The 17,500-nt window shown below is 49.4% G+C and overlaps 1 protein-coding gene across 1 annotated transcript in view; it reads left to right on the forward strand.

The window, feature by feature from the left end:
- Window positions 1-17,226, forward strand: part of LOC311234833 (leucine zipper putative tumor suppressor 2 homolog) — a gene marked incomplete at both ends in the record, with an annotated part of 38,758 nt that extends 21,532 nt beyond the window's left edge. Inside the window, 3 exons of the mRNA XM_084322076.1 lie at window positions 628-1,110; window positions 12,000-12,104; window positions 17,023-17,226. Coding sequence (XP_084178202.1) covers window positions 628-1,110; window positions 12,000-12,104; window positions 17,023-17,226 — 792 coding nt within the window. The remainder of the gene's footprint in view (window positions 1-627; window positions 1,111-11,999; window positions 12,105-17,022) is intronic.
- Window positions 17,227-17,500: the final 274 nt, after the last annotated feature.

The following is a 17,500-nucleotide window of genomic DNA, read 5'->3' on the forward strand; positions in this document are numbered from 1 at the left end:
GGCCACACACCCTTAGTCCCGAAAAATGTCAAAAACTCGGAAAAGTCCTAAAAATTTCAAAAACTCGGAAAAGTCTGAAAAAAATTTAAAACCCGGAAAAATACGAAAAATTTTAAAAACTCTGAAAAGTCAGAAAAATTTCAAAAACTCGAAAAAGTCAGAAAAAATTCAAAAACTCGGAAAAGTCAAAAAAATTTCAAAAACTCGGAAAAGTCAGAAAATTTTTAAAAACTCGGAAAAACCAAAAAAATCTGAAAAGTCAGAACATTTTCTAAAACTCGGAAAAGTCCAAAAATTTCAAAAACTCGGAAAAGTCAGAACATTTTTAAAAACTCGGAAAAGTCTCATTTCTGAGTCGTCATTTTAATATTTTTTTTTGTTTGTCATAGAGACCCTCTCCCGTTGGCCGGCGGTGCACAGGCGTCACCCACACTTTCACAATTTCCCCCGCGCGGAATTGTCTAGTTATTATTCTTCTTTATTCCACCGATTTTAGTCTCTCTCTCTGTCTGTCTCTCTCTCTGTCTCTGTCTGTCTCTCCCCCCCCCACTCCCCCTCTCCCCTCTCCCTCCCCCTCTCCCCCCCCCTCCCTCCCCCTCCCCCCTCCCCCCCCCCCCCCCCCCTCAGGTGAGTCAGAAGTCCGGTGAGATCTCTCTGCTCCGGCAGCAGCAGAAGGAGCTGCGGTCCGAGTTGAGCCAGAAGGCCGGTGACGTGGTGACGCTGAGGGCGCGGCTGCGGGAGGCGCGCTCCGAGGCGCAGGCCGGCCAGGCGCGCGCCCACGAGGCCCAGGCGGCCGCGCGCACCCGCGCCCTGGAGCTGGAGGTGTGCGAGAACGAGCTGCAGCGGCGGCGCGGCGAGGCCCAGCTGCTCCGCGAGAAGGTGGGCCGTCTGGACGCAGAGTCGGCCCGCCTGCGCGCTGAGGCGGCGGCGCTGCTGCCCGGGAACCAGTGCCCCCCGGTGGCCGTTAAGACCCGGTGTCCGAGCCTCGCGCCGCAGGGCAGGACGGGGTACCGGGACACGGAGGAGAGTTGTCTGGCCTGGGGAGGGGAGAGCGACGAGGCCAAGAGAGAGAGGCAGAACGCAGAGACCCTACTGGGCTTCAGCCACCAGGTGAGGGGGGGGAGAGAGGGGGGGGGGGGGAGAGAGAGGGGGGGGGAGAGAGAGAGAGAGAGAGGGGGGGGGGGAGGAGGGAGAGAGAGAGAGAGAGAGAGAGAGAGAGAGAGAGAGAGAGAGAGAGACATGTGGGTCTTTACCAGGGGTGGAAAGTACTTGAGTAATTGTACTTCGTTACAATACTTAAGTACTGTTTTTGGGGGATTTGTACTTTACTCGAGTATTATTAGGTTTGTATACTTGTACTTTTACTCAATTACATTTCAGAGGAAAATAACGTACTTTTTACTCCTTACATTTAAAGTGCAGACCTACAAAGTACAAATCTCGCAGGTCCAACTATTTTAATTAGTATATTTGTTTTCTCTGGCCGAGCTAACGTTAACGTTATTAATCCTGTAACGTTATTAATCCTGTAACGTTATTAATCCTGTAACGTTATTAATCCTGCTGCCGCACTTTATTTAAAAACAGCCTAGACTAGAAAGCGGGGATCTTTGATTAAACACCTGCTATCAGAAGAATAGAGTTAGAAAAAAAGTTTTTACTTTAACATTTTAGTACTTAAGTACATTTAAAAGTAGAAACTTTTTTACTTTTACTCAAGTGTGTTTTTAGCCATGAATGAATGAATGATTGATTTATTGAAAACTTTATTTAACAGATTGCAGAATGGGTACAATACAGTACGGCTCAATACACACAATTGTTAAGGGGATGCAGACCAGAGAGAGACTTTCGTCTTGTTTACATCAGGGTGCCCCATTTTCAATTCATAGTGTTGATTGCAGATACTCTGACTTTTACTTGAGTACGATTTTGAGACGGTACCCATACTTTCACTTAAGTATAATTTCTGGGAACTTTTTACACCCCTGGTCTTTACCTCCCTGGCAGTTTATATAGTAGAGTAGAGAATCATCACGACCCCAGAGGGGAAAGTTTGCTTCACGATCGGGAGTCGGTACGAAAGCCGACGGCCAACGTTAGCCAACGCGACAGCAGCATGAGGCTGTGATCAAATCAGACGCTTTTTTCTTGCTCTCAAACGCAAGGCGCAGCGCTGTGCGTAGAGAATCTAAAGTGCACAGAGTCCCTCCTAGTTACACACAGTCCTCATATCTCTCCTAGTTACACACAGTCCTCATATCTCTCCTAGTGACACACAGTCCTCATATCCCTCCTAGTTACACACAGTCCTCATATCTCTCCTAGTTACACACAGTCCTCATATCCCTCCTAGTTACACACAGTCCTCATATCTCTCCTAGTTACACACAGTCCTCATATCTCTCCTAGTTACACACAGTCCTCATATCTCTCCTAGTGACACACAGTCCTCATATCCCTCCTAGTTACACACAGTCCTCATATCTCTCCTAGTTACACACAGTCCTCATATCTCTCCTAGTTACACACAGTCCTCATATCCCTCCTAGTTACACACAGTCCTCATATCTCTCCTAGTTACACACAGTCCTCATATCCCTCCTAGTTACACACAGTCCTCATATCTCTCCTAGTTACACACAGTCCTCATATCCCTCCTAGTTACACACAGTCCTCATATCTCTCCTAGTTACACACAGTCCTCATATCTCTCCTAGTTACACACAGTCCTCATATCTCTCCTAGTTACACACAGTCCTCATATCCCTCCTAGTTACACACAGTCCTCATATCTCTCCTAGTTACACACAGTCCTCATATCTCTCCTAGTTACACACAGTCCTCATATCCCTCCTAGTTACACACAGTCCTCATATCTCTCCTAGTTACACACAGTCCATATCCCTCCTAGTTACACACAGTCCTCATATCTCTCCTAGTTACACACAGTCCTCATATCCCTCCTAGTTACACACAGTCCTCATATCTCTCCTAGTTACACAGTCCTCATATCTCTCCTAGTTACACACAGTGTAACTGAGGGGTACAATTCCCTGACTGTATTACTAGATATGATACTTACTACCACTACCTTTGTACTTAATATTCGGCCACCCAGTACACGGCATAAATATATTATCATAAACACTCTCACGTAGATGAAACGGATCCAACACAAATGTACGAAGTCGAAGTATGCGTTTATTACTACACAGCAATGGTGTGTAGAGCAAGCACTTAATCACTTAATTACATTTATGAATTGAAATAGTATGCACTTTTATGGCAAAGAGTATTCGTCGGTATATCAATAGAGAATGTCCAATCTCTGATGGCGCAGGTGGTAAATATACGACCTGGAATAGTTAAGGAATAACAGCAATGATACTTTAATGATTATATGCTAGATACACTAAGGGGGGGTTAATCCGGTCGCTTGTAAGCCGACAGGAGTAGGAGGGGGGGGGGTAGAATCCGGCTGCCTCGTCCGGCCAAGGGTATCCCAGGTGAACCCACTGTAGTGCCGTTCAATGCGCCGGCGATCCTTGGACCACAGATGAAAGCAGGTGGACTCTTTGTGGGCCGGCTCTCTCCGGTCCACGGGGGAGAGACGTGAAGCGACCTCGTCTTGCAGAGCGTCTCCTCACCTTGCGTCCTCTCCAGGGGGGGGGGTTCCAACACACGGCAGTGTCGGGGGTCTTTATCCATGGAATAATCAAAGTATACAAAGCATAATCCGTGCCTGGGAAGGCGGGCTGTCGTCGGTAGAATAATCCGGTATACAGGTCCACTCGCTCGTCGGCTCTGGGGCTCCTCGGGTGCAGCTTCACATGGGGTCAACCACCCTGGGTAAGCAGCCAGTTCTCTGCCCGAAACGATGGGGTACTGACTACGGTAGTATTCTCACCGCACGAAGCACTATATATTAACAGACTATTATTAGCTTAATAGACTACGTCCAACTCGACGATATAGTGCCAAATATGACTATTCAAATATTAATATACACGATGTCTCAATACCGATGGTAGGCGAACTTGGCCTTACTCCCACACGTGGCGTCGCGGGGAGGCTTTACGTCTGTGACTCTATTGGAGGGTAAGAAACTGGACTGAAAAGGAAGTCCTACTTTAGTAGCGCAGTATATATACGCACTATGAACAAATAGTCCCATTAGTGGTGCGGTAGCCAGATTCCTACGCGGAACTAGGACTTGTTCGTACATGTGGAGCGGTACGTTTGAACTGGGTCTGAGGGGTATGGCAGCCTGGCACCAAGGTCTCGACCAATAGTAGAATGGAGACTATTATGGGATGTTCAGTAGGCTAGAATGGATATTCAATGCATATTGTACAAGGAATATACAAGGGATATCAGGGAATATTAGAGAATATACAAATACAATTAAATATATATATATAAATAAATATATATATATTTGGTTTAATCTGGCCCTTCACAACAGCCACCCCCTGATTGGTCCCAGACCTAATCAGTTAAACAGAGACAGATTAATCGCGTTGTCTATTTACACATAAGGGTTTGCTGTAGGGGTCAGTCAACTTCACAAAGTCATAGGGTTGTAGGGTCATGGTCATCATCGATTGTGTCTGGGAGTCGAGGCAGTTCTATGAGCCTCGCCACGGGACGGGTGTAAGTGCGACCCTGGACGAGCACTTCAGCTGCTCGGACCTTGCCGTCGGCACCGGTGATCACTTTGCTTACGCGGCCGGCCGGCCACATAGCTCTGGGCAGTGATTGATCAATAATCATGACGACTGTTCCTTCTGTCAAATTGTCTCTCTCCTTTACCCACTTCTGGCGGGTCTGTAGAGACGGTAGGTAGTGCAGTAGGAAACTGTTCCAAAACTTGTCGGCTAATACTTGGCTGTACCTCCACATTCGTCGGCCGTTTGCTTCTTCAGGCCGGTACATTGTCTGGGGTAATGCAGGATCTAGCCGCCCCATCAGGAGTGTGTTGGGGGTAACTGGGTCGATATCCGGTAGATTGGGGGCTCTGCGTAGGCGACCACCCACTCTGATGAGGGTATGAGCGTCGCTCTCGGGGGCCAGATGAATTAATCTGCTGTCGGAAGGGACGGGCTTTCCTCCCTGTAGACAGGCCAATTCATCGGGGAACGAGTCTCTCTGGGCTCGCTGCAGTAGAAGCAATTCTGCTTCCTCGTAGTTAGCTGCTGACATATCAGCGGGGGACTTGCACTCCGGGTGGTACCGCAGGAATGTTCTTTGTTGTGCACTCTCTATGGACGTGCAATCGTCTATGTTAGGGTCGGTGGAGGCTACGGTGCTCAATCCACAGAACACAGACTTCTTATTTTCCACCTCCTCTGGACTTGCTTCCCTCGGGATAGGCATGGGCCACTGTCCTTCCGGGAGTCTTAGGAATGCGGGGCCGTCACTGTAGACATTGCGACGGGTGAGGTCATCCAGGGGCATCCCCCGGGTGATGACGTCAGCTGGGTTCTGTTTTGTATCAACGTAGCGCCACTCTGTTTCTCCGGTTAACTCTTCGGTTAAGTCTTGAATCTCGGTGACTCTGACTCCCACGAAGACTTTGTACTTGCATGAGTCCGATTTGATCCAGGCGAGTACCGTCGTGGAATCTGACCACAGGATTGTTCTAGACACCGGTATGGTGAGCTCACGTTGGATGAGCGTGGCTAGGTGCGCTCCGGCTAGGGCTGCGCAGAGCTCTAGACGTGGGATAGATTGTTGCTTGCGTGGGGCTATTCTCGAGCGGGCGAGGACAAATGCTGTGTAGATCTCTCCCCCCTGGTCTTGGGCCCGCAAGTAGGCTACTGATCCGTATGCGACCTCTGAGGCGTCACTGAAGACGTGTAAGTCCATTTTACATGTCTCTGGCCTCACCGTGGGTGGGAAGTAGCTTCGGCGCATATTAACGCCTGGGAGTGAGTGGAGCTCCATCTCCCACTCTCTCCAGGTGGATGCAAGGTGTGCGGGAATGGGGTCGTCCCAGCCCTGGTCCTTGTCCCACAATGCTCGTACAATCATTTTTGCCCTGGTGGTGTACGGTAGAATACATCCTAGCGGGTCATATTGTCGGGCGAGTGTTGTGTACACACTCCGTCTGGTGGTCGGCGCCGCCGCCGGCCTTCCCTGCTCCGTAGTCAGGGGCTTGTGTCTGTAGTGAAGCGAATCTGTTTTGAATCGCCACACCAATCCCAGGGTCATCTCCTGGGCTTCTCCCGGGATTGTAGCCATCCAGGTCTCGCTGCTGGCTGCCTTGTCCTCGGAGGAGAGGCTGCGCAGTACTTGCAGATCGCTGCTGGCCCACTGCCTGAGATCAAAGCCGCCTTTGATCAATGAGGCGCGGAGTTTAATCAGGAGAGCCTCGGCTTCTTCTTGGGTTGAAAGGCTTTGTAGACAGTTGTCTACGTAGAAGCTGTTCTTTACGCTGTGTCGGACCTCTTCGTCCGCTGCTGGGTCCTCTGCTACATGTTTCTGTAGTGCAAATGTAGCACAGCAGGGGCTGCACGTCGTTCCGAAGGGGAGGACTTCCCATTGGTAGATGGCTGGGTGCTCATCTCCTGGCTTCTCTCTCCATAGGAACCGTAACAGGGGCTTGTCCGCCTCTACTAATCTCACCTGCAGGAACATTCCTTTAATGTCCCCACTGATGGCCACCTTTTCCTGGCGGAAGCGGAGTAGAACGCCGAGTAGGGAGGGGCCGAGTGTGGGACCGGGCAGTAACTCTTTATTCAGATTTTGGGATCCGATCTGGTAGCTGCAGTTAAATACTATGCGGTCTTTACCGTTGTGATGGACCTTGTGGTGGGGCACGTACCACGATTCAGTGGTCTGGTCAGCCTCTTTAATGTCCATCTTTGTGACGTGTCCCGCTGTGATGAGCTTCTCAATCTCAGCGCGGTATACACTCTCTTGGGCGGGGTTCTTGGCTAAGCGCCGCTCCGTGTTCAGCAGGTACCGTTCTGTGGCGTCTGTCTTGGCGTGGAAAGTAGGCATTCCTTCTCGCCGCAGGAGTGGCGTGGCGTATCTCAACACGCCGTTGACCGGGACTCTCTTGGTCCCTGTCTCGAGGAGGTGAATGGCGTAAATGTCATCTTTAGAGCGAATGTCTTTCTTTCCGTTCTTAAAGGGCATTTGTTCCAAGGTCCATAGCCGCTCTACGTGTTGCAGGAGTGCGGTTTCTCCCTCTGTGACTCGGGAGTGGAGACATCTAGTGGCTGTACTTCGGTTGAGAGATTTGGCGAGCGGGCCTTGGAGAGTCCATCCCAAACGGGTCTCGACTGCTGCAGGACAGCCTCGGGGTCCGGTATGAACCCGGTCTATCGGGACAATGAGGTCTGCATGGTCGGAGCCTATCAACAGGGTCGGCATAGCATTGTCTATGAGCGGGATCGGTAACTTGCGCAGATGTGCATATTTCTCCATCAGCTTGGCGACGGGGTATGTGTACCGCGACAGTCCTATTTCTTGGCTGGTGAAAGCGTCTGTAATCTGGTACCGTCGCTCAGGCTGGCCGCTTGCTGCGATAGAGAATGAGACATTCTCGCCCTTTATCGTCTTCAAATCTCGTCTTATTGTCCGAATTGTCATTTTGGTTTCGCTTCCCCGCAGCCCTAGCTGGGCCGCAGCGGAGGCGAGTAGCAGGGTCTTCTCTGACCCGTCATCGAGGACGGCGTAAGTGTCCAGGACTTTATTCTGGTAGCTTAGTGTCACACGCACTACTTTTAGGAGTACTCGGGCTCCACTGCTGCTGGCGGGATCGATGTACATGACGCTCGCTTTGCGGCTGGATGGTGCAGGTGAAGGGCGCCGTCTGTTACTGTCGTGAAGTATGTCCAGATGGGCTCCATCGCACTTGGTGCACCTTTTCTTTAAGCGGCATTCGGCTGCCATGTGTGAGCGCGCACAGCGAAAACAGCGCTTGTTGGACTTTATCCATTGACCTGCTTCCTCCGCGTTCAGCTTGGGGAAGGAGTCACATTGCGCTAGCCAGTGTTCTTTCTCACAGTAGGGGCACACTATCTTCCACTTCTCCGTTCTGGAGGGGGTACTGTGGCTCCTGCTGCTCGGTACTGACTCCGATTGGTGCATCACAGTCACCGATCTTCTTCCATCATTTAGTCGTCTGGTTCCTTCTCTGGAGCCAGGGGTGCTCCGTCCGAATGTATCTAGCCGTAGGCTGCTGACTTCTCTCGCCAGGAAGTCTGCTAGATCGAGGAGGTTCGGTTCGGGGCCATTCGGGTCTCTGTGGTCCCTCTGCTGCCTAAAGCGCTCCTGACGAGCGGGCGGCAGCTTCTCCAGAATCCTTTCCACATTTGAGTTGGCGTAAAGTTCATGCCTAATAGATCAGCTGTTCTATTAGTTGCGACTGCTGTCTGTCGCGCGCTGCGTCCCGTTGAGCACCGGCTCGTTCTCGGGCCACATTCTCTTCCATCTGAATGCGTCTTATTTCTAGACGTATCTGCTCGTGTTCGCTTCGCTGCTGGATCTGCAGTCGGTCGCGTTCAGCAGCGGCGTTCAGGCTGATGAGGAAGGCCTGCTGTAGGGTCCTCTCTGCCTCGCTGGGAGAAGGCGGTTGTATAGGGGAGCCTTCCCTCGGGGTACTCCTTGCGGAGCCTTGGAGCTCTATCTCCACGGTGCTCTCCCCGTCTTCTTCCGTGCCGAGTTCTCTCTCGGTAGCGTTGTATTCCTCCCGGGACTCATCGGGGACTACTTCTTCAGTACTGGCGGGGTGTGAAGTCATGTCTGGTTCCCACTGGTCCCCACCGTGAACTAGGTCAGTTACATTAGAGCCCGTAGGGGCCTCTATGGTCGGGGTAGTCTGGGCGTTGGGGTTAGACATACTTTTACTTTCTAGTTTTACCGCGTTTACTGTTAGTAGAAGACTAGGTTGTTGACTGACAGCGTAGGCCTCTAAGTACTGAGGGAGCCGTCGTTCGCGCTGCGGGCGTTGGTTAGGAGGATCGTTTCGTGGAGTGTTCATCATAGGCCATTTCAATATTAATAACACTATATTAATATTACACTGATTACCCTCCGGCTCGAAGGACCAATTGTAACTGAGGGGTACAATTCCCTGACTGTATTACTAGATATGATACTTACTACCACTACCTTTGTACTTAATATTCGGCCACCCAGTACACGGCATAAATATATTATCATAAACACTCTCACGTAGATGAAACGGATCCAACACAAATGTACGAAGTCGAAGTATGCGTTTATTACTACACAGCAATGGTGTGTAGAGCAAGCACTTAATCACTTAATTACATTTATGAATTGAAATAGTATGCACTTTTATGGCAAAGAGTATTTGTCGGTATATCAATAGAGAATGTCCAATCTCTGATGGCGCAGGTGGTAAATATACGACCTGGAATAGTTAAGGAATAACAGCAATGATACTTTAATGATTATATACTAGATACACTAAGGGGGGGTTAATCCGGTCGCTTGTAAGCCGACAGGAGTAGGAGGGGGGGGGGGGGTAGAATCCGGCTGCCTCGTCCGGCCAAGGGTATCCCAGGTGAACCCACTGTAGTGCCGTTCAATGCGCCGGCGATCCTTGGACCACAGATGAAAGCAGGTGGACTCTTTGTGGGCCGGCTCTCTCCGGTCCACGGGGGAGAGACGTGAAGCGACCTCGTCTTGCAGAGCGTCTCCTCACCTTGCGTCCTCTCCAGGGGGGGGGGTTCCAACACACGGCAGTGTCGGGGGTCTTTATCCATGGAATAATCAAAGTATACAAAGCATAATCCGTGCCTGGGAAGGCGGGCTGTCGTCGGTAGAATAATCCGGTATACAGGTCCACTCGCTTGTCGGCTCTGGGGCTCCTCGGGTGCAGCTTCACATGGGGTCAACCACCCTGGGTAAGCAGCCAGTTCTCTGCCCGAAACGATGGGGTACTGACTACGGTAGTATTCTCACCGCACGAAGCACTATATATTAACAGACTATTATTAGCTTAATAGACTACGTCCAACTCGACGATATAGTGCCAAATATGACTATTCAAATATTAATATACACGATGTCTCAATACCGATGGTAGGCGAACTTGGCCTTACTCCCACACGTGGCGTCGCGGGGAGGCTTTACGTCTGTGACTCTATTGGAGGGTAAGAAACTGGACTGAAAAGGAAGTCCTACTTTAGTAGCGCAGTATATATACGCACTATGAACAAATAGTCCCATTAGTGGTGCGGTAGCCAGATTCCTACGCGGAACTAGGACTTGTTCGTACATGTGGAGCGGTACGTTTGAACTGGGTCTGAGGGGTATGGCAGCCTGGCACCAAGGTCTCGACCAATAGTAGAATGGAGACTATTATGGGATGTTCAGTAGGCTAGAATGGATATTCAATGCATATTGTACAAGGAATATACAAGGGATATCAGGGAATATTAGAGAATATACAAATACAATTAAATATATATATATAAATAAATATATATATTCGGTTTAATCTGGCCCTTCACAACACACAGTCCTCATATCCCTCCTAGTTACACACAGTCCTCATATCTCTCCTAGTTACACACAGTCCTCATATCTCTCCTAGTTACACACAGTCCTCATATCCCTCCTAGTTACACACAGTCCTCATATCCCTCCTAGTTACACACAGTCCTCATATCCCTCCTAGTTACACACATTCCTCATATCTCTCCTAGTTACACACAGTCCTCACATCCCTCCTAGTTACACACAGTCCTCATATCCCTCCTAGTTACATACAGTCTTCATATCCCTCCTAGTTACACACAGTCCTCATATCCCTCCTAGTTACACACAGTCCTCATATCCCTCCTAGTTACACACAGTCCTCATATCTCTCCTAGTTACACACAGTCCTCATATCTCTCCTAGTTACACACAGTCCTCATATCCCTAGTTACACACAGTCCTCATATCTCTCCTAGTTACACACAGTCCTCATATCCCTCATAGTTACACACAGTCCTCATATCCCTCCTAGTTACACACAGTCCTCATATCCCTCCTAGTTACACACAGTCCTCATATCCCTCCTAGTTACACACAGTCCTCATATCTCTCCTAGTTACACACAGTCCTCATATCCCTCCTAGTTACACACAGTCCTCATATCCCTTAGTTACACACAGTCCTCATATCTCTCCTAGTTACACACAGTCCTCATATCTCTCCTAGTTACACACAGTCCTCATATCCCTCCTAGTTACACACAGTCCTCATATCTCTCCTAGTTACACACAGTCCTCATATCTCTCCTAGTTACACACAGTCCTCATATCCCTCCTAGTTACACACAGTCCTCATATCTCTCCTAGTTACACACAGTCCTCATATCTCTCCTAGTTACACACAGTCCTCATATCTCTCCTAGTTACACACAGTCCTCATATCTCTCCTAGTTACACACAGTCCTCATATCTCTCCTAGTTACACACAGTCCTCATATCTCTCCTAGTTACACACAGTCCTCATATCCCTCCTAGTTACACACAGTCCTCATATCTCTCCTAGTTACACACAGTCCTCATATCTCTCCTAGTTACACACAGTCCTCATATCCCTCCTAGTTACACACAGTCCTCATATCTCTCCTAGTTACACACAGTCCTCATATCCCTCCTAGTTACACACAGTCCTCATATCTCTCCTAGTTACACACAGTCCTCATATCCCTCCTAGTTACACACAGTCCTCATATCCCTCCTAAACACAGTCCTCCCATAATGCATTTCATGAGAGGTCAGAGTGCAGCGCCCCTGGAGCAGTTGTGGGGTTCAGTGCCTTGCTCAAGGGCACTGAGGCAGGACGGTGGGCACCGTAGATGTAGCACCAGCCACCCCTCAGTCACCAGCTCACAGCTGGAATACAACCCTCCTGTCGGGGATGTGCTGGCCGTGCTTTATTGCAATCAGCAGTGAGTCCAGTCAGAATGCTCATCCGTTCTGGTTTACAGCCTGTGCTCTCTGCTCTCCGCTGGTTCCCAGGTGGAGAGGCTGAAGGCTGAGCTGATGTACGAGAGGAGGACCGGAGAGGAGCAGCTGTCTGGGTTTGAGGAGGAGAGGAGGATCTGGCAGGAGGAGAAGGAGAAGGTGAGGAGGAGGAGGGGGGGAGGGGGAGAGGAGAGGAAAAGGTGGAGGAGGAGAGGTCGAGGAGGAGGAGGAGAGGAGCAGGAGGAAAAGGAGGAGAGGAGGAGGTTGTCAAGGAGGAGGAGGTGAGGAGCAGGAGGAGAAGGAGGAGGAAGCGGAGAGGAGGAGGAGATTGTCAAGGAGGAGGAGAGGTGGAGGAGGAGGAGGAGGAGGAGGAGGAGGAGAGGAGGAGGAGGAGGAGGAGGAGGTGGAGGAGGAGGAGAGGAGAGGAGGAGCGGAGGGGGAGGAGAGGAGGAGGAGGAGGAGGTGGAGGAGGAGGAGAGGAGGAGGAGGTGGAGGGGGAGGAGAGGAGGAGGAGGGGGAGGAGGAGGAGAGGATGAGGAGGTTGAGGGAGAGGAGGAGGAGGTGGAGGGGGAGGAGGAGGAGGATGAGAGGAGGAGGAGGTGGAGGGGGAGGAGGAGGAGAGGAGGTGGAGGGGGAGGAGGAGGAGAGGATGAGGAGGTTGAGGGAGAGGAGGAGGAGGTGGAGGGGGAGGAGGAGGAGGATGAGAGGAGGAGGAGGTGGAGGGGGAGGAGAGGAGGTGGAGGGGGAGGAGGAGAGGATGAGGAGGTTGAGGGAGAGGAGGAGGAGGTGGAGGGGGAGGAGGTGGAGGGGGAGGAGGAGGAGGATGAGAGGAGGAGGAGGGGGAGAGGAGGAGGTGGAGGAGGAGGAGAGGAGAGGAGGAGGATGAAACATTCATTCCTAGAAGTTTTACTAAGATAAGCAAACTTTATTATCTTAAAAGAAAATGTTAAATACATCTTTATAGACCACTCTGAAATCTAAAATCTTGAGACACTGCAGACATAATAAATAATAAAGACACTTTACACCATCAAGAAATAATCTGGTAACACTTTATAATAACACTCAGTTATAAGACATTTATAAGGTATTTGTAGATGATGAACTAATCATGAACAAACCATTTTTATATACATTTGTAAAATATTATTATATATTTCAACTCAAATTCAGACCCATGTCACTCTATTTCATTAACACTAAACGTGAATATTTTGTATCATAAACTTCAGAATGTTATCTTTCAAAAGAGACCAGACTCATGCATGTGCTATAAGTATACAGTATAGTATTTTGGTTTGCTAAAAAAGTATGCAGTCCTCAAGTTCAAGTTTAAAAATTGCCACTTTTCAGGGTTAAACTAGTACATTTACAAATTATGTACTAATCAGTTGTAAATGTATATAAATAGTTTGTTCATGATTAGTTCATTGTCCACTAATGCCTTATAAATAATGTATAACTCATTTGTAAATGTTCTACAAATACAAAATCTACAAATAATAATAATAATAATAATACATTTTATTTATATAGCGCTTTTCAAGAACCCAAAGACGATGGAACTAGCTAAGCAAATACCTTATAAATGTCTTATAACTGCTATTATAAAGTGTTACCAATAATCTTTATAAAGTAATGATTACAAGTGTTTTGAATCATAGCTAGTGAGTAATGATAACAGTGTTGTGGTTTCTCACCTAGTGAGTAATGATGACAGTGTTGTGGTTTCTCACCTAGTGAGTAATGATGACAGTGTTGTGGTTTCTCACCTAGTGAGTAATGATGACAGTGTTGTGGTTTCTCACCTCGTGAGTAATAGGATAGGGTGAGCTTTATTAATCCCCTTGGGGGAAATTGGGTGACATACACATACAGCCAAAGCCTCATTATACAAATATTTCACAATCATTACATTTGTCAGTAATAATGGCACACACAAATTCAAAACAAGTACATTTGTTGAAAACATGCCGACTACAGTATGTCTTGAGACAGCTCTGTGCATAGTCCGCTGCAGATCAACAAGGCTCTACCAGGGTAGTGCATCTGCGAATGTTTTACCCTAGTCCACAGTTGCAGTAGGGGGGGGGGGGGGGGCTCTAGCTACAGTAGCTGTCTGTATGTCTGTCTGGCAATGAATAAGACACTGGAGAGAGTGGATCCATTGACTATTCATGGCATGCAAGCCTCACTTCCTGCATTCACGCTTCTTCTACATACCTGTCTAGGCAGGTCACCTCCGGTGACACCAAGTGGTGCAAATAAGTAACTGCATGCTTTAAACACTGTGTAACGTAAGGTTATTCTATAACCCTAGTTATATGAGTATAGCGAGCGCTCTGCTCTATTGGAACTATCCCTTTATCCATTCTAATATTGAAAAGAAAAAAACGTTCACATGTACACACCCCTATTCACCTCCGCCTGGCCACACCCACATCCGCTCCTATATAAGCGGGGTCGTGGCCACACAATCAGCTCCTTCCCAAGTCTTTCACCACCGAAGGCGAAGACCGTGGGGTCCTCAGTGAGTCAGAGCAGAGCGCTCGCTATACTAATATAACTAGGGTTATAGAATAACCTTACGTTATAGATCGTATAGCTTTACGCTCTGCTCTATTGGAACACAGGAGCTGAGCAGAGCGAAAAGCTCGACAGATGTACCCACTGAGGCCCCCTACAACCATCAGAACCGGGGAGGACCCGAGCCCCCCGGACCCCCCTAGAGGAGGACGGGAGGAAGATCGGATCCGACTGTGCGAAGAGGGTTTAGCACCTCAAACGCACAGGGTGAGCAGACCGTGGGACTTACCTTCGTTCAGAAGGACCCGTGACCACTCGGGCGCGCATCCCACATGCCACCAGGGAACGGACGGAAAGCAAACACCCCCGTCACAGCCCCCCAAGAACCCAACCCCGTGGCAAGGCCGTAGCAGCGGAGCGCGGAGGAGGTCCCAGCCCTGGTGACACCACCCCCCACATCGCCAGCGTATCGGACAGGGCCCAAATCAAGAGCAGGCCCTTCCCCCCTTGGCACGCCGCTCTGAAGCACTCTCCAAGAGGCCACCCCCCCACCCCCCCCACAATACTGTGGGGCCAGTCGGCGTGCCGGGGAGACAACCCTCAAGGAGGTTGATCCCTCAATCCAGGCAACAGGCCCCAAGAGCAGAACTTGACCTGTGCCTGGAGCACTGCGGACTAGACAGGCGCCTAAGGGGTCTACTGTGAGAACAGTATCCCGGCGGAAGGGGTGTTCGGTATGCTGTGCACCATGTCATGACCTCCACAAACCCGACCCCCCAATCCAGCGGGGCCGAGGTTCAAAGGAGAGGCTGACACAATTGGCAGACGTCATGAAAGATGCGGGGGCACACTCTCGGGCAGACGGGGTCAAGCCCGGCCTCAACCCGAGAGTCGACTCTGCTACCAACACACCAGAGAACCAACCACACAGGAGGCGGTTGTTCCCTTAACCCACCAAGAAAACATAGAAACATAACTGTGCATATACACAGGCTATACAAGCAGTACAAGTGTTTCAGTTTTCAAAGGGTTAACCCAGGCCAACAGGGCAAAACACCACCTGCCCAGAGGGACCGTCAGCTCTCACACAGCCGACCGTCTCCCGAGGCATAGTATCCAGCTGCAGAGCCGGAGACAATGTCGGCGGGGATTGCTCAGCGACGCGCGCCCCTAATGCGAAGCGCCGGTGGAGGTCAGAATGATCATCATCTTCTAAACCCTCCGGTGGTGAAGACATTATCGCTTTATTTTCTCGAAAAATAGTGAGAGAGAAAACAAAGATACAATGTCAACGCAGCTCCTCTTCTCTTCAACAAACTACTTTGGCACTAAACTCAAAGTGGTGTATACGAAACACTTTCGGTGGTGAAAGTAGGGAAGGAGCTGATTGTGTGGCCACGACCCCGCTTATATAGGAGCAGATGTGGGTGTGGCCAGGCGGAGGTGAATAGGGGTGTGTACGTGTGAACGCTTTTCTTTTTTCAATATTAGAATGGATAAAGGGATAGTTCCAATAGAGCAGAGCGTAAAGCTATACGATCTATAACAGTAGGACACAACAGTCAACAACAGTGTTTTGGATCTTAGCTAGTGAGTAATGATAACAGTGTTGTGGTTTCTCTTCTCCAGTAATGACGACAGTGTTGTGGTTTCTCAGCTAGTGAGTAATGATAAACAGTGTTGTGGTTTCTCTTCTCCAGTAATGACGACAGTGTTGTGGTTTCTCAGCTAGTGAGTAATGATAAACAACAGTGTTGTGGTTTCTCTTCTCCAGTAATGACAACAGTGTTGTGGTTTCTCAGCTAGTGAGTAATGATGACAGTGTTGTGGTTTCTCAGCTAGTGAGTAATGATGACAGTGTTGTGGTTTCTCAGCTAGTGAGTAATGATGACAGTGTTGTGGTTTCTCACCTAGTGAGTAATGATGACAGTGTTGTGGTTTCTCACCTAGTGAGTAATGATGACAGTGTTGTGGTTTCTCACCTTGTGAGTAATGATAACAGTGTTGTGGTTTCTCACCTTGTGAGTAATGATAACAGTGTTGTGGTTTCTCTTCTCCAGTAATGACAACAGTGTTGTGGTTTCTCAGCTAGTGAGTAATGATAACAACAGTGTTGTGGTTTCTCTTCTCCAGTAATGACAACAGTGTTGTGGTTTCTCAGCTAGTGAGTAATGATAACAGTGTTGTGGTTTCTCTTCTCCAGTAATGACGACAGTGTTGTGGTTTCTCTTCTCCAGTAATGATAACAGTGTTGTGGTTTCTCAGCTAGTGAGTAATGATAACAACAGTGTTGTGGTTTCTCTCCTCCAGTAATGACGACAGTGTTGTGGTTTCTCTCCTCCAGTAATGACGACAGTGTTGTGGTTTCTCTCCTCCAGTAATGATGACAGTGGTGTGGTTTCTCTCCTCCAGTAATGACAACAGTGTTGTGGTTTCTCTCCTCCAGTAATGACGACAGTGTTGTGGTTTCTCTCCTCCAGTAATGATAACGACAGTATTGTGGTTTCTCTCCTCCAGTAATGATGACAGTGGTGTGGTTTCTCTTCCCCAGGTGATCCACTACCAGAAGCAGCTGCAGCAGAGCTACATCCAGATGTACCGCAGGAACCGGGACCTGGAGCGCGTGATGCGGGAGCTCAGCCTGGAGCTGGAGAGCCGGGAGGAGGAGGGGGGCGGCGACTACGATCTGCTGCACGCCGGTAGAGGAGCCCCCCACCACATCCACCTGCAGGAGATCACCGCCACGGAGATCTGAACTCACAGGGTGGATCCACCTCCAGGAGATCTGAACTCACAGGGTGGATCCACCTCCAGGAGATCACAGCCACGGAGATCTGAACTCACAGAGTGGATCCACCTCCAGGAGATCTGAACTCACAGGGTGGATCCACCTCCAGGAGATCTGAACTCACAGAGTGGATCCACCTCCAGGAGATCTGAACTCACAGGGTGGATCCACCTCCAGGAGATCTGAACTCACAGAGTGGATCCACCTCCAGGAGATCTGAACTCATAGAGTGGATCCACCT

The sequence above is a fragment of the Notolepis coatsorum genome (assembly GCF_963971535.1).
Source record: "Notolepis coatsorum genome assembly, chromosome: 9".
In the NCBI taxonomy this organism is placed as follows: domain Eukaryota; kingdom Metazoa; phylum Chordata; class Actinopteri; order Aulopiformes; family Paralepididae; genus Notolepis; species Notolepis coatsorum.